General features: G+C 43.3%; 1 protein-coding gene across 1 annotated transcript in view; it reads left to right on the forward strand.

The window, feature by feature from the left end:
* The window catches only part of LOC136628931 (G-protein coupled receptor 54-like), a 43650-nt gene that overhangs the window by 12176 nt on the left and 6332 nt on the right, over positions 1–25142 (forward strand). Inside the window, exons 2-3 of the mRNA XM_066605005.1 lie at positions 9541–9665; positions 21744–21879. Of these exons, the coding sequence (XP_066461102.1) occupies positions 9541–9665; positions 21744–21879 (261 nt within the window). The remainder of the gene's footprint in view (positions 1–9540; positions 9666–21743; positions 21880–25142) is intronic.

The raw sequence follows: 25142 nt of genomic DNA on the forward strand, positions 1-25142 counted from the left end.
TTGGTCAAGAGAGGGATGACCCATTACGTACTTTTACATCATCTAGCTCCACCCCTTTGATTGTGACTGTTCGAAGGCTTCTTCATGCTTTCATTTGAAATTTGCAATCTGCATATGCAGAGGGGGGGGGGGGGACTTTTACCCCCAGTCAATATCTGCATCCCACATTTTACATTCATCACAGCCTGAACACTGGTCACTAACTCTCATCCATCCATATGGTCAAGTCTGTCTCTCTCATACAAATGTTATGGAGTTCAGGAAATTGTGGATATACTGCACCAACCAGACCAGCTGAGGACAGTCCCTGAGCGGTAAGTAGCCGACTCCTCAGATAGATAGACTTTAGACAGGGAAAATGGAACTGACCCTTGGCTGCAGGGAGAACAGCAGACCCCTACCTATAAGTAGAGTGACCACCCTCATAAGAGCAGCCCTGCGCTGGAATCTCGGGTCTGACTATCCCTTAAAGGGGTGAAACTCAGGACCAGAAGGAACTGGCAGCAGACAGATGCAGGAAGACACACATATATAGACAGAGCTGGTGACCATGCCATCTCAAAAAGCCTATAGGAGACTCACAGAAGCATGGCATAGTTCACACAGGATACATTGAGATGCACACTGTTCACACCAGGACAGCAGGACATACAGATATGCCTGAACACAGGCACAACACAGGGAAGGCTGAGTGTGATAAACAAACATCAACTGAAAGGCATTAAAGTGCAACAGTTCAGCTTAAATAGGGGTGTAATGGCTAATAAACCCCTCAGGTGAACTCAGAAGGAGAGAGCTGGGTAACCCTCTCAGTGCTGGACAAAAGCAGGCAGGGAAAGCAGTGACGCTAGCAAACGGCTGAGTGTGATAAACAAAGAAAAAGTTACAGAAGTTCTAGAACCATCCTCATCTTGCATACAAACGCATTCAATCGCTTCCACCTCTCTCTAGAATTCATGTTATCAGGAAGAGGAGCAAAGAGAAGAAGAACATTCAAACTTTAACTGTTTGTAATACTAGGGATGTACAACAGATTCCACAGCAACCGCTGTGTCACTAATATTTTTCCATAATAGGGACACACATTTAGCAATTATACACACGTCCAACCAGTCACAGAACTGACATTTAGACAAGGAACAGCAAGAATATACTTTAAAATTCCTATCTTTCCTATTTTTAAGACAGTATGATTCAGTGGATTCATTACAGGTTTCTATTCAAATCACGCAAGCAAATAAATAAGATTTACAAAGTCAGTCTCTCACACTACGCCTTTCTGTTGGTTCTCTTATCTATGAGGAGGAAGCTGCGCCCACAGCTCCAGCTCCTCGCAGCACACATTCCTTCTCTCACTAAAACTCTGAAGGGGGAACAGAGGCAAGGGGGGGGGGGGGGGCTGGCAGCTGCGGCTTTACACAGATCAAGCATTAACCCTTTATCTATTCCTATATATATATCTATTTATCTACCTAGTCTCATACATCTTTTTTTATGTATCTATAGGTGACACAATAACACTCTTGCACTGTATATATATCTATTATCATGTATTGATCCTCTCCCTCTCTCAGCAAGCTTTTCTACTGCTGCCTGCGATACTGGCACCTATAGTGACCTTTCTCCTCAGCACTATCTGACACTTATGGGAAATGGACAACACATACAGCAATGACACAGTGTTAGGACATTAAAATATACAGGACAAATGGTACGGTGGTTAAATGTCACATAGCTGTCCACAGATTCTGCATGAACTTGCTTCATGTCATAGGGGGACACAGACTATTAAAAGGATTCCCTTTCTCCCCCATTTCCCCTTTTGCGCCATAGGGGGACACAGACTATGCAAAATTCAGAAAAGGCACTTATCATTGCAGTGCAAAAAAATTGGGATGCTAGGTAAAAACATACATTAATGAGAGTTGAGAAGCCAGCTCATTTCTGCTGCGGAGCTAAGATGAAGCCTGGGCGGCGGCCGAAGGTATTCTTACAGCAGATGCTAAAATGGCCATTGGGCCATGGCTGGCACTGAAATGGCCACCGAAGGAGATGGGTGGGTCCAGGAATACTACATACTAGACACGGATCAAGGTACGCAGACTGTTATTGGCCAACATAACAACACTGCCATCTAGGGGCAGGGCAAAAGGGAGAAAAACATCATCCATGACACGGCCAGGGCGGTGCCCTCAGATGGTGAAGAAGGGCTGGCTTTCCTTTGCCTTCAACTCAAAACACATGAGCAATAGCCATCTTGTAACTGCAACTATCTTACTTCAACTTTACATCACTTACTGAAACATTCTTCTCTTCAAACTTGAGCAATCGTCCATCAACCAAAATTCTTAAAACTTCTCATCTAAACAGTCCACTTTTGCCATCATTGCCTTTGCAACAAATTGCACTTTTTCTTTAGCTGTGAACATTCTAGCGTTATCATCTTATCTACATCATCAATCTGACCATTAGCGTTACCTATTATTTACAACAAAGCAGCCTTCATTGGCCCGGCTCTAGCGCCCGAAGAAGTTAAAATTAACCTTGAGACTAAACGTTTCTTATCTAAAGATATGATCTCCTTATCTCAAGAAGTCATCAAGATTTGGAACCAAGATAGCGCTACTAAAGATGACACACCTTATCCCATGTCTTAATAGCAATTTCACAACACATACCGTAGCAACACAGAACCAGTGAAATCACAAAGCAGGGTTCTTATATAGTCGAGTGACCATGTTACAAAAAAGAACCCTTTAGGTGGAAATTACTCACCCAAGCCTTGGCAAGCATAATGACGAACGCACAATGGGGGAGGGGTGAACAGAACTCACCCGTCTGCTGCAGTCTTACCCCATTGTGGACGTCAGGCAAACCGCACGCCCAGCAGTTGGAGTCACATTTCCAAAGATCACTCGTAAATTTTTCCAAGTTGGATGCCAAAATGTTATGGGAATAAATCATATTCCAAAAGATTTCACTGGATTGTTTTAGATTGGTTAAAATGAGAAGATTCATGCATGAATATATGTATTTAAACTCAGGGGTACTCCCCGTGAGCCCCCATACCCTTCTGGTTTATTGAAAGGAAGTACAATACAGTTATACTTGAATATGATGCACCAATTACATGCATACTCCTCCCAACATCATAACAACTCATGATTGGCCTAGTATGTAACGACGCTGATGATTAACATATGTTTACGCCCCAGGTGTATGTTGCAATGTGAACACGTAATTCATATATACCTAAGTAGCATAGACTTTATTAATATTCCAATCTGGAACAATGATATATGTATGTATGTATATATACACATACATACATATATTTGCAAAGGCTGCTTTAAGAAACACATTTATATTATTATTACTTCAACAATCTATACAGTGAAAAGTTTTTGCAATTAGTAAGATGAAGGTGTTACTTACATTGTAAGCGCTGTCAGTCTCATATATGACGTCTTCTTTACATGCTAAAACATTATGCAATTATGTTTTCACAAAAATTGTATTTGCATGAGGAACTTGTTTGAGGCATGTTTATATGACTATAAATATATATGTGTATACATATATATATATATATATTACACATATACGCTGTATGCCTCGTTAGGATCCAGAGGCATATTTCTAACCCATTAAGGACCAAGCACAGTAAATTTACAGCACTGGATCTTGGGCTTCAATCTCAGCCAATAGTAAAAATGCGGTGGGGGGGGATTAAAGTCCTTACTTCTGCAATCAATCAGAAGCAGGTCGGGTTGTCAGCAGTTAGTCACAGCTTAGAACCCGAAGGAGAAAGCAGGAGTGGTTTTTAACCCCTTCTGCCTTCTCCTTTCCCTAGTGCACAGTGCTCAATGAACGCTATGTACTAAGAATGGAAAGTGGAAGTATAACTTTCACTACGTGAGTCGGCAGTCATGTGACCACCGGGTCCTCCTGTTACAACAGAGATGCACTGTCCCAGCTTTAATGGATCCACGAGCTACAGTGGAAAATTGGCGAATTAAAAAAAAACAAAACATGTGAATGTTTTCCAGAGGTCTTAAATGACGTCATAGGGGACATAGATAGTATAAAAAATCATTACATAAATAAGTAAAACAAAATTACAGAATAAAATATAAATACATACATAAAAAAAGCCAACCAAAACTGTTGCCCTGTAATCCAAAACCATACATATTACATATGAAAACATCCAAAACAAAATGAGGAACCTGTTCCCATACTTTATTTTAGCGTAAATATACTAATTTAAAAAAAAAATAACTATAAATGTTGAAAAAATCTTTTTTTAGCTTTTTACCCCCAATAAAATTAAAAAAACCGAAATAAAAGTCAGTGAAAAAGATATTTAAAAATAGCCCTATAAGTCACAGGAAAAAAAGGCAGCAAAAATAATTTTAGTAGCTAAAGAAAAAAAAAATAGGACAGTTAAACCACCACATGGGTAAAATTCCTAAAAAGTGTCTGGTCCTTAAGGTACAAAACAGCCTGGTCCTTAAGGGTTAATAAAGGGAAAAAAGATGGCAACTGACACACTTAGGAGAGGTGAGTCATTCATCTCCATACAAAATGTATCTGTCTACTCAGATGCCTAATGTGAAACATAAAGAGAGGGGTAAGAGCGTGGGCAATACATCTCACATTCTCCATTCCCTTTTTTTGTATTAGTTTATTAAAAGCATTAGGTTTATCTCCATGTGAAGATTATATTAATTATCTTGAAGTACTGAATCATGTAAGCCAATGAGTGCAGAATCAGTGTTTATAAACAATGTTACATAATGTCGGGGAGTAAGCTAAAATGTTCACTCTGCAGTAAGTGCCTCTTGTAATCCTGGTAGCATGCAAAAACTACATCTATTAATAATTCAAAGTCAACATTTAACCCCATAGGGTGGTTTCACATGGGCGATAAAATCACATGATTTTCATGCAATGCGAGAGTGAGTAAAATCGCAGAATTATAAAACCAATGATTTTCAATGGTTTCCTTCACATCTGTGAATGTTTTCACTCTTGCGGTGTTACGAGAGAGAAAAATCGCGGCACTCTCTATCTTTTTGCAATGTGCGATTTTTTTTTTGTTTGTTTCTCCCATGTTTCCCTATAGAGCCTTCATTTTATTGCATCGTAAGGCACGAACTTGCGATTTTCGAGCGATAAGTTTTTAACATTAGAAAGTCCTATTGACTTTCGCAATAAAGAATCGCGCAATTTTATTGTGTGATTTTATCGCAGGTGGCAGCGATGCAATGCAAGATTATTCTCAAGAAAAAAGCATCAATGACGCTCAGAACTCGCGGGAACAAAGAGTGAGACTAGCCTTAAGGATCAAGCACCATAAATTCACGGCGCTTCGTCCTGGGCTTTAATCCTGGTCAAAAGCAGAAATACAGCATGATATTAAAGCTTCTGCTTCTGCCATTAAGCAGGAGCAGGTCAAGTAACCAGCTGTTAGTCACGGCTGAGGACGCAGAGGAGAAGGGAGAAGCGGTTTTTAACCTCTTCTGCCTTCTCCTTCCCATGCTGCATAGTGCTCAACGAGTGCCATGTACTTAAAGATTAAAGTATTACTTCCCCTATGCGACCCAGAGATCATATGACCATCCGGTGCTCCTCTTACAGCAGAGCTGCAGGGTCCTTGCAGACCCTGATCAACTCTGTTAGTGACTATTGTCACTACACAGGGATTGTTTTCCCCTGTAACTTCTATGGATTCTCTAACTACAGTGGAAAAGTATGAAATAAAAAAATAACATGTTATAGAGCAGGAGGAGCTGAGCAGATTAATTTATAGTTTTATGGGGAAAGATTCAGTTAAACTTTAATCATTTATATCTCTGCTCATTCTGAGCCTCAGCTACAGTGGAAAAGTGTGAAATAAATGGAAAAAAAAAACAATGTTAATGATCCCCAGTGATTATAAATGACGTAATGGAGATGTTTAAAAACAATTACAAAAAAACCCCAGAATAAAATAAAATATATACATAGAAAATGACCTACCTCTGACGGCAACCAAAACCGTCCCCATATGCACCCTGTAATCCAAAATTATATATCAAAACGTCCAAAACAAAATGAGGAATCCATTCTCATACTTCATTTTAGCGTAAATATACTAATTAAAAAAAAAAACTATAAATGTTACAAAAAAACTTTTCTTTAGCTTTTTCCACCCATTAAAACTAAAAACAGAAAAAAGGCAGTGAAAAAAAAATAGCTTAATATGTCATGGATAAAAAAAACAGCAAAAATAATTTTGGTAGCTGAAGGAAAAAATATAGGTTAAACCATCACATGGGTAAAATCCCTAAAAAGTGTCTCATCCTTTACGACCAAAGCATTCGGGCTCTTAAGGGGTTAGGTCAGGGAGTAGAATTGAGTTACGCTAAAGGTGACCTACATAAATATATACTAACGTATATGTGGTATAGTTACAATGGATATTATGCAGTCTATGTCCACAGATTGCAAGCAAGCATCACGTTCAACTCCAGGAGATATCTCCTCCTCTATTCAAGTAACTCATTATTCCACTATTGCACTTTTGATATTGAGAACTTATTTATGTATCAACTCCTGGACTTGAATAGGATTCCTGATCAATAGTGCAATAGTGAATCCGTTGATCCTTTTGCTGCTGTCAATGCAGCAGAGCCATACATCTGCATTGGTGGTCAGAGCTGGAAGTGTAATAGAAGGCTTCATTCCCATTGATTTCAATGGGAGAAATGTTTTCTATTACACTTCTGGCTCTGACCACCCATGTAGATATCCTGCCACGCAGCACTGACAGCAGGTCGGAGGATCAGCTGATTGGCAGGATCCCAAGTGGCGAATCCCACCGATCAACTATTGATGATCTATCGTGTAATGTACACACAGTTGGAGGGGGGGGGGGGGGGGTTTAATCATGCATATATCTGCCACTAAATTGTTCAGACTACGAGGATATGAGTAAAGACCGGACTGTCGGAAACTCAAAAGGGGTTACCTGCTTCATTTCGGTGTATTATGCTTCTGTCTTCTTGCGGCCATCCATGATGACTGGAGGATTTGAATGAAGTTCCAAATAAAGCATTCGTTTTATTACAAGTGCTTTGCTTTAGCTATTGGAAGGCTTAGATGTTCAGGTGTGATCCCAGGTGAGCTGACTGCTTCTTTCTGATTACATTTGGTCATTCTTGTTTATGTGCAGAAGCTGAAAACCTAGAAAGCCTACAAAGATTTGATACTGAACGTTCAATACTATTATATGTAGTCTAACACGACAAGCCTGAAGGCATAGTGATAGAAGGGAGGTAAGTTTCCCCTCACTACCTCTCTAAAGGGAGAGTACCACCGGTTGGCTAATTAGGTAAGCCAGTGAGTAGAGGTATAAGGAGCAACCAGCAGATCACCGAGCTGCTCTACTTGGGGAAACGTAAAACCTGCATGTGGGACTCAAAAATGAACTTGAGAAAAGGTTGAAAACGCCTGATATATTTTATAGCTAGTAGCAAGTGTATTAGTTAGTGCCGGGGAAGCAAGATATTTATTCTGTTCCTATTTTGTTCGCTTGTGACCTTATTAATAAAGCTGACCAAGTCTTAGTTTTGAATCCTATTTCTAGCTACTCACGATTTACAATCCCGGACTGTAAGATGATACATTTTACCTATTGATACATTGTAACTATTAGGACAAGAGAGAGCTTACTATTTAGCTTACGGAGTAATGATTATCCTCTCTGATTCAAGTGAATGTATGTTCCCAGTTTATATTGTAAGTGGAGCTGTAATTACTACGGACAAGGTAATTTTTCTGAAGAATGTTTGATAATTGCTGGTTTGAATTTCTATCATAAAGCTGTCCTTTTTGTATCCTAATAATTGCTACATCTATGGGCACATTTAGGTTAGTTATAATAATAATAATATAAATTGGCCATATAAATTGCACATAATTGTCAGGTACAGTACTATGCAAAGAAGAGTTTCACTTTCTCATGATGGAAATCAATTATATTTCATTAATTAAGGCCAGGTATCACATCAACTACTCCCACTGAGTGGGAACATAATAGCCTCATAAATAGGTAGGAATAAAAACACTGAAGAAGTTACAAGCAGTTCGTGAAAATCTATCATTGATTAAGTTACCTGTTCATACCTTAGTGATTCATAGACCTTGTCTGTAGACTAGTGTCTGACTCTGTTAGTAGTGGGAGCCAGGGCATAACTATAGGGGATACAAGGGATGCGGTTGAACCCGGGCCCAGGAGCCTTAAGGGGCCAATAAGGCCTTTCATCTCTGAGAGCCCAGTACTATGAATAAAGCATTAGAGTTGGGGGCCCTGTTACAGGTTTTGCATGGGGGCCCAGGAGCTTCAAGTTACGCCTCTGGTGGGAGCCATTATTGACAAACGTGGTGGGCTACAAGATAACAATTGAGGAACTAGCAGGGACACATTCTGTTCTGCTTGTCAGAGGAACTGACAGCTCCTCTTTAAGGCCACAATTGGGATCTTCCTTAAAGGGGGTGTCCCGCGCCGAAACGGGTTTTGTTTTTTTTCAACAGCCCCCCCGTTCGGCGCGAGACAAACCCGATGCAGGGACTTAAAAAAAAAAACGCACAGCGCTTACCTGAATCCCCGCGCTCCGGTGACTTCTTACTTACCGGTTGAAGATGGCCGCCGGGATCTTCTCCCTCGGTTGACCGCAGGGCTTCTGTGCGGTCCATTGCCGATTCCAGCCTCCTGATTGGCTGGAATAGGCACGTGACGGGGCGGAGCTACACGGAGCCGCTCTCCGGCACGAGCGGCCCCATTCAGAAAAGAAGACGACCGAACTGCGCAAGCGCGTCTAATCTGGCGATTAGACGCTGAAAATTAGACGGCACCATGGAGACAGGGACGCCAGCAATGGAACAGGTAAGTGAATAACTTCTGATAACTTCTGTATGGCTCATAATTAATGCACAATGTACATTACAAAGTGCATTAATATGGCCATACAGAAGTGTATAGACCCACATGCTTTCGCGGGACAACCCCTTTAAGTGTTAAAATGGGTTTTTGTAGGAGCAAGCTTGACAGCCACTCCATGGAAACTTTTCCTCACCAGTCACCATGGCTGAATCATAGAAAGGTAGAGTTGGATAGGACCTCCAGTGTCATCTGGTCCAGCCCCCTGCTCAGTGCAAGATCACTAAATCATCCCAGACAGATGTTTGTCCAGCCTCTGTTTGAAGACTGGATATGCAGGTGAGAGGAAAAGGGGAACTCGAGACCCTTGTGGTAGTGACTAGTGGAATGGTATGGATATATGTTTACTATTGCAAAACTTCTTATTGCCTTACTGCTGATTCTAATCTTGCAATATAAGATGTGAACAGTCTCATGCAACAGCAATGCAAAATAAAGGCCTAGGAGGCTGTTCCTAGTGTAAACTTGATCCTGCCTTTCTCCGGAATTTGGAATGCTAGATTTGTAGTTGTAGAAATCCATATTGTAAGTATATAAAAGTTTTCTCTTCACAGCAAATCTTGCCACAACAGACATAACTTTCCTGGTATGTTGTGTCCCGTTTACAGCAACACTTTATCCCCTTCCCAGCTGGATCTTCGGAGACATCATGTGCAGAGGAGTGAACTATTTACAACAGGTAAGTGCTATGAGCTACTATTTTTTGTGTTGTTTTTTTTACAGAATAACCATTTTATAATGAAAGTTCTGCAGCCAATCACTGATCTCAGTGGTAGACAATTAAGAGCTCTTGGCCACAGACGAATATTTGCTGTGGAATCTGTGGCAGGCGTCCGCACCATGGATCTGGAGCAAATAGCGCCCATAGCATGCTATGGGAAATTGATTCTTCCTGTACACTTGCAGAAACCAGTTTTGGAGCACACTCCATTTTTGATTCCGCACTGACCACTTCCATCGAAGTCAATTGAAGCCGTCCGACCCATGGCTTTTCTGCAATCACATTGCGGAAAGGTCATGAATTCCACAAAATACCTCCAAAGGTAGAAGCCAGTGTTCCTCATTTTAGGGAAAACATTCTTTTTGGTCTCTAAATCTGGTAGTCAGAATAAATTAAATCCCTGAATGAACAACCCTTCTCAAGTAATCTAGTGACTATAACATGTAATATTACCAGGGATGTTGCTAGCACTGGATACCCAGATCTCTAGCCCAGTGCCCCAAATCCCTAGGCAAATGCCCTCTCAACTGTATTGGCTCACTGCCCTGCTACTCTTCATCACCGAAATCACACAAGGAATGCTTAACAGAATAAACATAATACTCAGTTGTTGCCCAATAAATGTGGCTTCTTCCTTCCTTCACACCCAGTTACCAGCCTGGTGCAGGTGGCATGCAGTAGTGACATCATCGCGCCCCTTTTGCGTCGGGACAGCGACAGTGCATGAAGGATGGAAAAAGCTACACTGATCAGGAAAGGGGGAGTATTCCATTTATGATTTACTCTGGGACACTGGCACTGTCAGTATACTGTACAAGGGAGCGTTACTATAAAAGGGCCATATTACTGCACGTTTGGGCATTATTATAAAAGGGGGCATTATAAATGGAGCATTATTATTTCACAATGAGGGCATTATTATAAAAAGGGGCATTGTTATTATATAAGGGGGCATTTTTACTATGCAAGGAGGCAATGTCTCCACAACATTGCCACACTTCCTGGGTCTGCACAGTCGCCAAGTTAAATGCGTCGATTTGCTTTTTAAACTGCATGTTAGTGGTTGACCTCTGCTACGACTAAGGGTGCAGGTATGTGCCAGAAAGAAGTCAGAAAGTTTTTGTAGAGCTGGTCATCTTTCGCTTTTTATTATTTATGAAATAAAGTGGATAATATTGTTTTGGGTCCTTGGATGAGCTGGAATTATTTTCATACTTGCTTTAAGTATGCCAAAATTTCTGTCCTAGAAATACCACAAACCCAAACTCCCCATTCCAACCAATGCGAGCGGTATTCTGCATAGATCCTGTATAATATGCTCAGGAAAGTCATGTAAGGTACGGCCTTCAAACATTCCTTGCTTCTGCCTTTCACCATAGGCACATATGCAGAGTTGGACAAAAGACTGTTGTTGGTGAAAGGACAAACCTAGAGATGCAATGAATAAACTGTATGTTCTCTGCTTGTGGACCATGTGGAGAGGTGTGCATAGAAAAATATATTCTTCCTCTTGTATCTCAATCGTAAGATGAACCACAGCAGTTCAAGAGATGTACGAATTACAGAGGACCACTGGTTAAGACTACAAGGAGGCACTTAATCCAGTAATTGATAGGATTTCCCAGAAGGGCTCTATCTCTGGAGAGCTATATATTCTGTATCGACAGTTGTTGTCTGCACTTATAGCCATGTTCTTTGAAAGTGTTAGGAGGGTTTTAACTTGGAAACCATGGAAGATAGCCATTAAAGTGACTTCCGTGCAATGATTCCTAAATTGTTTTTAAATGTGAAGGGGTGTGGTAGGGGTTTGAAATATAAGCCCTACTACGAAAATAAGCCCTAGCTGCATTCAAAAACAATACATTACCTAACAGATGCTGTCTGTTCCGCCGCACTTCTTCTCCTGAAGCTCCGCTGCACTTCTCTGTAGTCTTCAGCCGCCGCTTCCTATTTAGGGGGTTCATAAATCCCGCCTCCAGGAAGCACTGGCTCTGATTGGTTTGCGAGTGCCGCTGCTCAGTCAATCAATGCAGTGCTTGATGAAACAATCTCAGCCATTTATTCAGGAAGAATTGGCTGAAGACTGCAAACAAGTGCCGCAGAGCTTCAGGAGGAGAAGTGCGGCGGAGCGGACAGCGCCTGTTAGCTAATGTATGGTTTTGGTTTTGTAGTATATAGTTCGGATAGCATCAGACAAAACATCCCTAATGTGCAGGAACCCATAGGAAAGCACGGGCGTCACATACATGCGATTTGTAGCACTGTCATACCGCAAGAAAGTCACGCAATTTTGTAGCCCGTGTGAAAGCGACCTTATATGACTCAAAATAACGTACAGCTCAGCACCGGCGTGGAGACAGCCACCTACGTTTCCTGATTATTTGTAACAATTACAGTTGTGTGGTGTTCCTGTCTTTCCTGCAGAGATAATGCTACAAGGTCGGTGATGACAGATGTTTTATTCTCTTCTGATTATGTGAAATTGAAAAACTTTATTATGTTCAAAAACTTTATATCGTAATTTTCTTTCATACGCTTTGAATTCGCATTGCACTAAAACTTAGTCCTTGACAGAAAAAGAGGTCAGTGCGCCAAAGCCTCAATAAAAAGAAATTTTAAATTGAATTAAATAGAATTATGTTAACCCTTTCCAATCCACTGTCTGACGTCCTCAGACATTCTGATTGAAGGCTGTACAGCTCCAATGTCAGAAGACGTCCAGCAGGGTATTATTACTGTAGATTACTGCCTGCTCTGTTGTCAGGGGCCTCTCCAGCATGTCCCATACCGCAGTACTGGCTCTAGCCAGCAGATAGCGCCATTGTATAATGACAGAACAAGTAAACCCCCTAGGAAACCGTGAATCCAAAATTGGATTGCAAAGGATTAAAATCTCACATTACAGAAGAGATGAGTTCCCAAAGAAAAATAATGCATCAAAAAAGGAAGGCATCTAGCATGTCATGTAAATAGAGATATCCAATGCAAGAGATATTTGCATTTGTTTTGCAGTCACCTCTTTGCTGCAGGATATATGATGCAGAAGGGATCACTCGTCGTATCTGTGATTGAAGAGATGTATGTCCTTAGGCTTCATGTCCATTAGGAAATTTAGGCCCGCACGGATTCCTCCGGAACCCGCAGACATGAGGCCAAGAAAATAGATTATAGTTACCTGTCGGGACGCCGCGAGCATGAGCCATGCACACTTTTTCTTTGAACTCCTGCTTTCCTACGGTCCCGTGGCACGGATGCAGTGACAGCTGTGTCTGTGCCACGGGACCGGACGGATTCCATAGGCTTCAATGGAAGCTGCAGGAGCCATTGCGAGTGTCCAATGATTCCCTATGGGCGTGGATCACGCGTGCGGGAGACCCATGTGGTTTTATTAATTCTATTTTGCCCGTGGTCATTGGGCCTCAGCCTGTAATGCACACAGCACTGTCTGTATGGAATGTATTTGTATGTTTATTTATTACCTTTAGCTGTCTATAGTGCAATCTAGGGACGAGGCTCTAGCCACGTGTGTGTTTTTAAATGTTTTTAGGTTTTTGTAAAGGTGATGTGTTTGTGTATTATGTTTAATAAAGGTGGAATTATCATTATTCGAGTGCTGGCATGTCTTTGCTTGCTTCCTGCTCTCTCTGTGTTTAGGTATCCACTGCTATCACAATCATGTTTACAATCCACTGTCTGACATCTTCAGACATTCTGATTAAAGCCTGTACAGCTCCAATGTCGGAAGACATCCGGCAGGGTATTCTTACTGTATATTACTGATGACTCTGTTGTCAGGGGCCTATCCAGCATGTCACATACTGCAGTACTGGCTCTAGCCAGCAGGTGGCACTGTTGTATAATGGCAGAAAGAGAAAGCCCCCTAGGAAACCCTGAATACAAAATCCTAAATCCTATAGTAGTTATTGTAGGAGAATGCAAATCCAAGACATGCTAATGGCTTATTTACATGGGCGTAATTCCTTTCTGTGTACGCAACGGACAATACATGGATTCATAATAGCTAATTTGGCCATTCACACATTCAGTTTTGCAAACCGATGAGCCGTGCACAAATGTTAACAGTCTGTGCTCCTCTTTTCACAGACGAGAAAAGCCCTTACAATGTAACAGATCCATGAAAATCAGGCAGTACACGAACGGTGTCAATGTGATGTCTGATGCTCGTCACAACATGGGCATGCCTGTGTGAATAAGCCCTAAGAATCATGTGCTGATCTGGATTATGATTTTCTCCAGCAGGCTTTTGGGGTATTTTGTCGCTTTCCTAATTGTATCGTGTGCACACATCATCGTGGAGCAAATTAGACACAAGCTATCAGCCTCATATCCAAAATGGCTCTCTGCCCAGAAACAGCCAGACAGGGCCTTTTATTGTACAGACACACAATGGGCGTGCAACAGGTTACATCAGTAACATATAGGATTCTCATTTGTCGGATCATATAGAATCCCCCGCCTCCCCTTCTCCCCACCTCTCTCAAGTAGAAGCCTTTGTCTTTAACATGTGTCCAAATCTGAAAGTGAAAGTAGATATCCCTTTGTTCAAGAAGATTCTGTGTGTGGGGGATGGGGAGGACTGGGAAAACACTCAAGCAATAACATATAACACTGTGATTTAACTCTTTCCTTATGCAGCAGAGTTCCACATTAGGCTGAAGTCATTACAATAGCATAATACATTTGGGTTATACAAAGCGATAGACATTTTATAAATAATCATCATGTCTATCACAATCCCCCCTTAAAATGTCTATCCTCTAATTCTTTATCTAATTTTCACAGTTTTCTGCGCATGAGCCTATAACTGGAGCGCGTTGAAGGTTCGTTTTAGGGTCTTCAAGGGGGTGTAGGACTTGTCCACTCCTTCTGGGGATGCATCCAGCAAACTCATGGTGGGAGCGGCTTTTCCAGCATCAGTTTCACAGGTCTCTCTGACACAGGGAATAACACAGCAGACTAGAACAGAAAAGATAATCAGTTCACATACAACAGCGACGCCCGTCTGTGCCAGGATCCTTTACCACCCGCTCATCCATGGCGAGTGCTGGTCCCAAAAGTTAGCTCTTTTTAGTTAGTGCGGTCAGCTTCTTAATGGCAACTGCGTCTTTACCCGCGGGTCACGTGTCGTCTAGGATGTAGGTACAACAAGTCTCCCCTATCATCTTTCAGACACTCCCCTTTTTAGCTAAAGTCGTCTCTAAGGCCATTCTATTTTTAAAAAAGTCATAGTCGAGGTAGGTCCTATTGGTCGACTAGTCCCTATAAGGCGTCTCTAGTATAATTTATAAACCACTGCTAATTATAATAAACATAATTAATCCAGTCAACATTTATTTACCCTAATGATCAGGAAAGTGGACTCGAATCTAGTTTTAACTTGGTCTCTAATTTTTAAAACTTGTCAGGTACCCCCCTTGGCTATCCCATGACGTCAATGTACACGTGTAGATCAAAACTACCACCAGGGGTCTCTCTTCTCGCTCTAGCATAATGTTACAATACTAGTAGCGTACACAGGTACGCACGGCGTGGGACTCCCTAATCTTCACCCACACCAGTGTCCCTCCTGGAGATAGTCCTAATGGTGAACACGTCCAAGTCGCCTCACCCTTGCGTCAGGGTTTTCCCACTGCCCGTAAGTCCCTACTCCTAGGAGGGGGGGATCCCTACCTCACCTCAGAGGGAGGCCATGGATTCCCTGGGCTCATTTCCGGGCATCCATACCCTCTATCTGTACAAGTTAACACCCCACAGGGTGTGCCCTCGCCGGAACCTAAGGTCTTCTGCACTATCCCTAGGCAAATGGGAATTCCACTGACAATCCATCTTAGGAGATCGGGGCAGGCACAGTACTAGTACATTTCTCCTTTTCTTTGGTAGCGTATGTGGTTGGCATTATCGGAACTGGCTCTTCATCTTTTTCAAACAAGGGAAACGTTGGTGTCTGACAGGATGTGGAGGAGCATAAGGGCTTTACTAAGGCACACTCCCCTGTCCAATTACCCTCCAGGCGGGTCCTCTACCTCATGTCTCCACAAAGCCAGTAAACGTCTCCTAAGGACTGGACCTGATTCTGCATCTATTCCCCTCCTATCATACTGTAGGAGGAGCAATACCCGTTGGTGAGTTCCCCAAAAATCTCCCTCCACCCTGCCTATTTGCCTGGCAGGTGTAGTTTCCAGGGTAGTCAGTAATACTCTCTCCGGTGCAAAACACTTAAGTAGTTATAGAGTATTCCTTCTTTCATTTCTCACGGACAGTGAAATTAGCGGAAATGTTCGTGAAGAGACTAATAAACCACTCTTCAGCATCTACAGGGAGATTTAGGGGGACCATCCCCGAGTGTAGTCGGGCACTACCGCACACGCAACAGTTAGACTTGTTGCTCCTGTTAGCATTGTACCTCATCAACTCCAACCAGAGATTCTGGTCAGAGTAGCCAGTCGCTACTGTCAAGGTGTCCTCAAAAGGTAGGGTCGGCTATGATCATCATGTTCGTCAAGGTCTTTATCTTACGGCGGAGGGGGTTAATTATGGGCACGGGACTAAGTGAAGGCTTCCATTCGGCTGCATCTACCATATCCCTTATTTTAAACTTCCCTAAGGGATCTATCCTCCCGTACCGGTATGTCCCCAGACTATAAGTCTCCCCCGTCCCCCGGGCTTGGATCTCCCATGGTTAGTGTAACAACCGCATTAAAACCAAGCAGCATACTAAGTTCAGCCTTCCAATACCTGCTGTCCTTATTATTCTCAAGGAGGGTTATACGACTAATTAGGGATTTCCCGCTCCTATTTTTCTTATTTAAGGCACTTCGCGGTTTATAGGACTAGTCTGTTCCTGCGTTCCATCCCACTAATCCCCAATAACGGCAGTCTTCTCCCCAGACGTTATCAGTGGCGCAAGCATATTGTATTCCCCGGGTATATAAGTCATATAACCAGCTGGACTGAGCTAAATCTGGCCTGCGGTGGGATCTTGCGCCTAGACACGGGACCACAGTACAATAGTCGAAGGAATATGCGGCTACTTGAGCATTGGACGAGTTATACTAGAAGGTAACCATACCCCCATATTCTTCCGACTAAGGATTCCAGTTGCTACCTTCCTCTCTCACTAGCCCTAACCAGAGTAACGTCTTTGGCACAACTAAGACTGGTCTCCCGGATCTGAAGCTTTCTTACAGTATGAAGCGTTGATCCATGTAAGTCTTTCGGCTAGTTTCACAGCTGTGGCAGTAGTCAGAAGCACCTGGTAGGGGCCATCAAATCGGGGCTCAGGAGGGTGCTTCCTGGGGAACTTCTTGATGCACACCCAATCCCCAGGCTGCAAGATATGTGTCCCAGTGTCTGCCTCTGAGTCTGGAAGAGAACACCTGTGCATAGGCTTTGGTTAGTTCTTTAACAACGGAAATCACATACTCAGTCAACACATCAGATTGTAATTGTAACTACTGAGGATAGTAACGACCTAGTCTTGGGGCTAGCCCAAACAATCTCGTAGGGAGATAATGTATAATCCCCCCTGGGTTCATATCTAACACTGTATAAGGCTATTGGATGACAGTCTTTCCAAAGTGGCGTCATTTTTAAGTATCTTACTTTTAGCGTGCCACTACGTCTCTCCACCTTTCCACTACACTAAAGGTGGTACAGTATGTAAAAGGCCTGGGATACACCCAGAGCAGACATGACATGTTACATTCACCTGCGAAGTTTATACCTCTGTCTGACTCTGAATCACCTCTGGTACCCCATATTCACAGTTTACCTCGTTCATGAGCTTCTTTGCGGTTACCTACTTGTTTACCTTGGTAACAGGGTCGGCCTCCAACCTGCAAAGACATCAACAACAACAAGCACGTATTCATACTTCCCAACAAGTGGGAGCTGAACGTAGTCAATTTGCAATCCCTGAAATGGGTAGAGTGGTCCCGGCAAGTGTGGTGTGGCAAATTTACTTCTGCCCTGACTTACCCATGGCATAGATCATGCTAAACCGGACAAATGATGCAGCAGCTACAGAGAACCTAGAAGTCGCCCAACCTCTTTCAAGCGTCGTCGTCATTACTGCTTTACTAGGTGGGTCTTTGCGTCCATCAGCTGGGCCATCATGGGATACAGGAACTGTGGTGGGCAAGTGCTGTTGACTGTTCACCACACGCTGTCCTGTTTCTGCTGCTCCCATATTAGTCCATTTATTCTTTCCTTCCTTGCTGGCTGGTAACTGTAAAAGTCTTTAGCATATCAAAGTCCAAATTTTTGTCAATGTCCAAAGTTTTTTTTAACACTGACTCATGCTGTCAGTATCTTTCTTCTTTCTTCCACGGCTTGAGGGCCGCTGCCTTTGCTGCGCTGTCAGCGAGGGTGTCGTCTCTCGCCTCTCCAGTGTAGGAATCGGTGCGAACTCTCAACTTTGTCAGGTAGAAGTAGGGCCTCCATGCGACTCTGTACCGTTGCACCATTCTCAATTGGTTGTCCTGCTAAGGTAAAAAACTGTCTGGCCTTCCATATTGGGCCGTAATCATGAGCTATGCCAAATGCATACCAGGAGTCAGTGTAAAGGATTGCCGGTCTTACCTCTCGCCACTCTACACGCCTCAGTGAGGGCCTTCCATTCCGCTTATTGTACTGTGACATGCGGAGGCAGAGCTTCTGCTTCTAGGACATCTTGTTGTGTGACCACTGCATATCCGATGTGGAGTCATCAATCCTCACCCTGGTACCATCTGCAAAAAGCTCAACATATGCATTATCAACAGAGGTTCTGATAACTGTTTGCATATCTGCAGTTTCTTACTGAATTAGTACTAAATAATCGTTCTGATGTTCTATTTCACATGGCTCGGAATCTTGTAGCACAAAATCATTTATTTATTTTTTTTCCAAACCCAATAGCTGATCTACAACACCTAGATCATCTATGACCCAGATCACCTATGCCTCCCCCCTTTTGAACCGCAATACTCAATGGAAAAAGAGTCATTGCGTTCAAACTAGTAAACCAAGAGGCACAAAAACAAGCACTTTGTAGGTCAAGGTGACATTGTATGCAGCGAAGTCTGAGCAAAAATCTCCTTAAAAAAAAATTTTTTTTTTTATTTCAGGTCGCAGTTAGCATTTTTTAACACAAGGGGGCGCAACACAAGTAAAATTTTACGTCACCCAGTGTAATAGTATTTCAGGGTATGGCCAGCGTTTAGCTTTTACTCTCCTGTCGGAATATAATTATAGCTTCAGTGTAGACTGACACTAGAATATACAAAAGACTTAAAAAAAACTAAAGAATACGGATGAATTAACATCCTACTCTGGGCAATTCAGTCCCTCTTTCTTCACATAAAAAGTAAAATTAATTCACCAAATTGCATGAAAAAGTTTGCTGGGTGACTATAGGGAAATTATTCCATCTGTAGGAGCCTTCCATAACATCATCTGTCTGAGTATCCATTGGAGAAGCGGGCAGTGGAAAACAGAGCCCCTGGGAACATGAGAGAGCGTCCCCTGTCATGTATTCCCGGCCTCTGCCCCCCATGCATCAACTCCAATCTTCCATGCACTATAAACCAGCTTAGTCATCTACCATGTCCCAAGCTGCATCTCCACAAAGGTTTGTTTCCCTGAACTTATCACACATCCAAAGTGGCCACATCTTGGAGCGTAACAAAGTCTGGTCAAACAAAACCTTACTTCAGACAATCATGATGTTAGCACTGGATACAGTGGCATTGGGGAATATAGGCCTCCCAAATGCAGCAAAATGACCGCCAGAGGCAGAAAGGGGCGGGGCTACAAATCTCCCAAGTGAGGCAAAATGGCTGCCGGAGGAACGGGCGGGGCCAGGGGCAGCAGCACTTCCAGGTGAGGCAAGATGGCTGCTGGAGGAGGAAGGGGCGGGGCCAGGTCCTGCCCCGGATGGGGAGGGACCGGAAGTAACATCACACACCCTGAAAGTGAGCACATGGGGGGAAGTAACTTCAGGGTGGGGGCAGGCCTCACTACATTTACTGCAGAGTCACACCATGTTGGATTGTAAACATTGCAAGCACGGCCGCCATTACAGGGAGGGGCCGCAGTCAACACAAAGACATTACATTGTTCATTAGCAATACACATACCCCCCCTACATGCTTTCCCCTCTTCAATCTCTTAACTACATTATACCTCCTTCTAGCAATCTAAAAACACATTTCTTTCTGCTAGGCTTCCTGCTCATCTTCTGAAAACTTTCTACAACCTATCTTACCTGTCCATGACCTAGCATTTCTGCTTATCTGTCCATGACCTAACATTCCTTTCTGAAACTTTTCCTGAGCCTTCTCTTTGTATAACATTTCTACATGTTTTGCATATTCCAAAACATCCTGTACTGATCCCTCATTCTATTCTGCCTGCTTATTCTATTCTATTCAAAGTTTCTGCACACAGTACTGTTTCTTTTGTAAAATCTGCTTACTTCAAATCCTTCCCATATAACCCTTCTTTCCCACTCAGATTACAATACGCATTAATTCTATAAAACACAGGGAAAGACAAAGTAAACAGAAAGGGTTAATTGAGAAGTGCTCTTAGTGGCTTAACTTCAGTCCACTCTCTTACCAGCACCCCTCCCCCAATAATCAACACTGCACATTGTTTCTATAATAGCAGACAGACGGGATTACTGGAGAATACCCACAACGGCTCAAGGTATATATATATATCCACCTTTATATCAACCCAAGGTATATATCTCATCTACCTTTATAACAGCCCACCGTATACTAGTAATCCCCAAGAGCACTCCTTGTACACGATCTAGACAGGACATTTAGCTATACACAGAGACTGACGATTATTTTCAATGACCAAAACCTCAATAATATTCTGGAGAAATCAGCCGTCACACCACGGCTATATTCACCCGTAAATACCTTTCCACATATGAGAACATAACACGCTCAATCATATGGTAAGTATTCGTATCATAAATCTTCCTAACCTCACACTAGTTTTACCTAGGAGCACGTGTCACTGGCGTGTTCCCTCAGACTTAAACAGCCGAGTCCGCCCTCCCGACACATTAACCCTCACAGAATTTATCTCTTGGTCTTGTATACACAATTTTTAACCGTCTCAGACATAACAGACACAGCATACAAAATACCCCTTAAGCAGGTTAAAACGGGGGTCTTTTCCGAGTAAGAAAGAACTATATTACCTGCCTTTCATTGATTTATCACTCTGGATCAGGTACAGGCAGAAAAGCAGTCAGAACCCAGATCACATCGGTAGATTTACATAAAGCAATCTTACCGTGTTCTGTAGATTTTCGGGCCCCTGAGTTCTGCGTGCCATCCGCCGATCTCTGTATTTTTCCAGAATGAAAGAAATCAAAATCTCTTAACTCGGTCCACCCAGAGACGCCACTGATCTGGATTATGATTTTCTCCAGCAGGCTTTTGGGGTATTTTGTCGCTTTCCTAATTGTATCGTGTGCACACATCATCGTGGAGCAAATTAGACACAAGCTATCAGCCTCATATCCAAAATGGCTCTCTGCCCAGAAACAGCCAGACAGGGCCTTTTATTGTACAGACACACAATGGGCGTGCAACAGGTTACATCAGTAACATATAGGATTCTCATTTGTCGGATCATATAGAATCCCCCGCCTCCCCTTCTCCCCACCTCTCTCAAGTAGAAGCCTTTGTCTTTAACATGTGTCCAAATCTGAAAGTGAAAGTAGATATCCCTTTGTTCAAGAAGATTCTGTGTGTGGGGGATGGGGAGGACTGGGAAAACACTCAAGCAATAACATATAACACTGTGATTTAACTCTTTCCTTATGCAGCAGAGTTCCACATTAGGCTGAAGTCATTACAATAGCATAATACATTTGGGTTATACAAAGCGATAGACATTTTATAAATAATCATCATGTCTATCACAGTGCCAGCTGATGCCATATTATTAAATTATCATGTCCTTTAACATTCTTTTTATTTGCTAATGATATCCATATCTGTCTTCAAGGTTACAGCCCAGGCAACCTGTATTACCCTTACAGCAATGAGTTTTGACCGCTGCTATGTGACGGTGTATCCACTTCAATCCTTGCGTCATCGCACACCTCGCTTAGCTATGGCTGTCAGTCTGGGCATTTGGATAGGTAATAAGTTACTCATTTTATTTCGGATCACTTGTAACCCAATAATGTTTAACAATGATTATTTATATTGTACAAGGAAGAAAATGACTTGGTTGATGGAGATAATATCTAGCCCCTCCTTATAAAATCTTACATCTTGACTCCTAAAGAGCTACTCTGGTAAAACATTTTTTCATTCATTATGTAGCTAGTCCCCCACCTTTATCTGAAAGTTCCTGGAGTCCTTCTTCTCAGGTGGGTCTCGTTCTAACCACATGAGATTTGCTTGTCTTTAGGTATTCTCAGATTAGTCACTTTTTTCAGTCAATACAATTCCTGTGTGAGGATTGATGGATTGTACCACACAAGTTCGTTAGAGGGGGACACAGAAAGTCCTATCACAGGTACTGCTGATGATTATACAGCTCCTGACACAGTTATAATGGAGGTGATAATTCAGTTGACTTATGGTCTGTAGCTTACTTAGATAAATATAGAATACAGATGCTAATCGCATTGTCCTTCCAGCAGGCAGAGATGGTACAGGCTGTGATGATGTGCTGATTAGAGATGAGCGAACACGTTCGGCTCCGCCCCTTTTTCGCCCGAACACCGAACTTTGCGAACACTTCAGTGTTCGGGCGAAAAAGTTCGGGGGCCGCCGTGGCAGCGCGGGGGGGTGCGGCGGGGAGTGGGGGGGAGAGGGAGAGAGAGAGGGCTCCCCCCTGTTCCCCGCTACTGCCGCCCGCGCCGCCGCGCATCTCCCCGCCCCCCGGCGGCACCCGGACACTTACGCGCGAACACTGCAGTGTTCGGCAAAGCCGGTGTCCGGGTGCGGATGTGTCCGTAACGGACACGTTCGCTCATCCCTAGTGCTGATGCATCATGAAATTGTTAACACACAATAGTGAAAGAGAAAGCAGGGAGAAATCTAAACATCATGATGGTGCCTGATAAGCATTAGACAGGAGGCTGCATTGAATGGAAGTGACTGCAATATACAGAGGAGACCTCCAGAATGTGACAGGCAAGCAGGTGAGGGGTGCAGGAAGCAAAAATGTGTTTTACCTGGAGTAGCCTTTCAAAAGATATTAGCAGAACAGAAGACTGAGGCCTTATGCATGCTGCAATATCACAGCTCCATTTTGCACAGAGCCTTAGAATACATCTGCCATAGAGGTCACAAGGTCTCTACTGTACCCATATGCCTTTTTGTCTGAAAATGTTTTGCTGTACTCCCTTGGATTCTATATGTATTCTCTAGAAGCATAGCTTGAAGTGGTGGATATCTCAGTACATACAGAGCTTGTTGGGTAGTGCGCAGAAGCTGTGCTGCTCCGTATTAAAGGGGTTGTCCCGAGAAAGCAAGTGGGGGTAAGCACTTCTGTATGGCCATATTAATGCACTTTGTAATATACATCGTGCATTAAATATGAGCCATACAGAAGTTATTCACTCACTTGTCTCCGTCCTCGCGCTGTCTCTGCGTCCCTGTCGCCATGGTGCCGTCTAATTTCTTCCTCAGCAGTCTGTTTTAGACGCGCTTGCGCAGACTGTCCTCTCCCCGCTGTGAACGAGCCGCTCCAGCGTGCCCGCGCGATACAGCTCGTCTGCGCATGCGCAGACGAGCTATCACTGCACGGGAGCGGCGTTTCATTCAGTACAAGTGCACGCCTCCACCGATGACATCAGTCACCTGCTCACGTGACCGGCGTCTCGGGAGCGCGCATGAAAGCCTCCTGGAAGCGCGGTGCACCGTGGAACGCACCCTGGGACATCACAGGCGCCAACTTGGAAGAAGAACTTTATAAGTTATTCTTTCTTCAAAACAGTAAGTAGGAAAGCGGTTTATAACCGCTTTAAAGGGCTGCTTTATGCCGGGGGGTGACAGGGGGAATGGGCTAATAGTAAATTTTGAGGTTTTGGCTCGGGACAACCCCTTTAAGGTGGACTGGGGTCTGCCGGGAGCATAAGCTCTTTAGAGAGCAGACGGTTCAGCTTAGTATGCTCTCTAAAAGTCATAGATAGGTTTTCAGAATACAGACATTTGCAGGGGAACTGTTTTTTGTGCTTCTAGTGGGGAAATTCTTATAATGACATATATTATGTTACTAGTTTGTTATCCGCGACTTCATCTGCATTGAATTTGTATTTTTTATCTAATCTGTGTTTTGCTGTATATTGAAACATAAAAAGTTGAAACAGTGAAAGGAATGTAACTGCAATCTGCTATGTCAGCACAGTTCTGTATGTCTTTGGTCTTGTTGCAGCATCCCGTAGGGTGACCCTTGACATAGGGCGTGCGGTGAGGAGCTGGGTGGGCAAGATGCTGGCTTGTCACGGCGGCACTTACCAAGGGACGCACATAGAGCCAAGGCAAAGGTAGCGATGGGCCTCTTCTGGACACCCCCGGCATGGGGATGCCCAATAAACATTAGGACAGGTGAAGGGATTGTCACGGGTGACATCACCGTTCTGGCACCCACTGGTATGAACATCGGCGGGAAAATAACTGAGCCGCGGACAATGATATAGTACCTCAGGTTCCTGGGAACGGTCAGGGCCTGGGAATAACTTTACTTGGTAACTGTTCCAATGGTACAAGGCAGGACACACAATATTCCACGTGCAGGTAGAGTTAGGAATACATATAGACCAACTTGAAGATGAGTACCTCCACACAGCGATCCCAGACTTCAGGATGCCTGTGCGTGTGACAAATTGGAGACATATACCTCCACCCAGCGGTCCTAGACTTCAGGATCCGCGGGTGTGAAACAGTTGCAAGTATTTGAGGAGTATCTCTGCAAGGGGCCTTGTGTAGTAAAGACTTAAGGCTAGCTCACGCGCTCTCTCTCTGGGGCTCACCTACTGCACATGCTGATCCCTGCACTCAGGAAATCTCTCTTCTTCCTCCATGCTTCCCTACATGAGGGCTGAAGGTGCCCCCATGTAGCAGGACCTCCTGACTACGACTCCGGAAGACATGGAACTGTTTCTCGCTCTCAAACCACTCACATTTATAACCTCACTCATACCACGTGACAGGATAGAAATTGCTACATTTACCAGACAGTCAGCTCACACTTTGCAGATATTAACCCACCATTTGCTGCAGCTGTGCAATACACATAACAGGATGACAAGACAGTTTTGCACAGAGCATCTACAGAAGACTTACATGTATGACCACATGGAGGGGGCCAGGAAAGCATGTACTGGGCCACTATATTGTCATCTTTTGCTAGCATATAAAGGTTTTGTGTTCTGTATACGTTGTGATT

This window comes from Eleutherodactylus coqui, chromosome 5, assembly GCF_035609145.1.
Source record: "Eleutherodactylus coqui strain aEleCoq1 chromosome 5, aEleCoq1.hap1, whole genome shotgun sequence".
In the NCBI taxonomy this organism is placed as follows: Eukaryota; Metazoa; Chordata; class Amphibia; order Anura; family Eleutherodactylidae; genus Eleutherodactylus; species Eleutherodactylus coqui.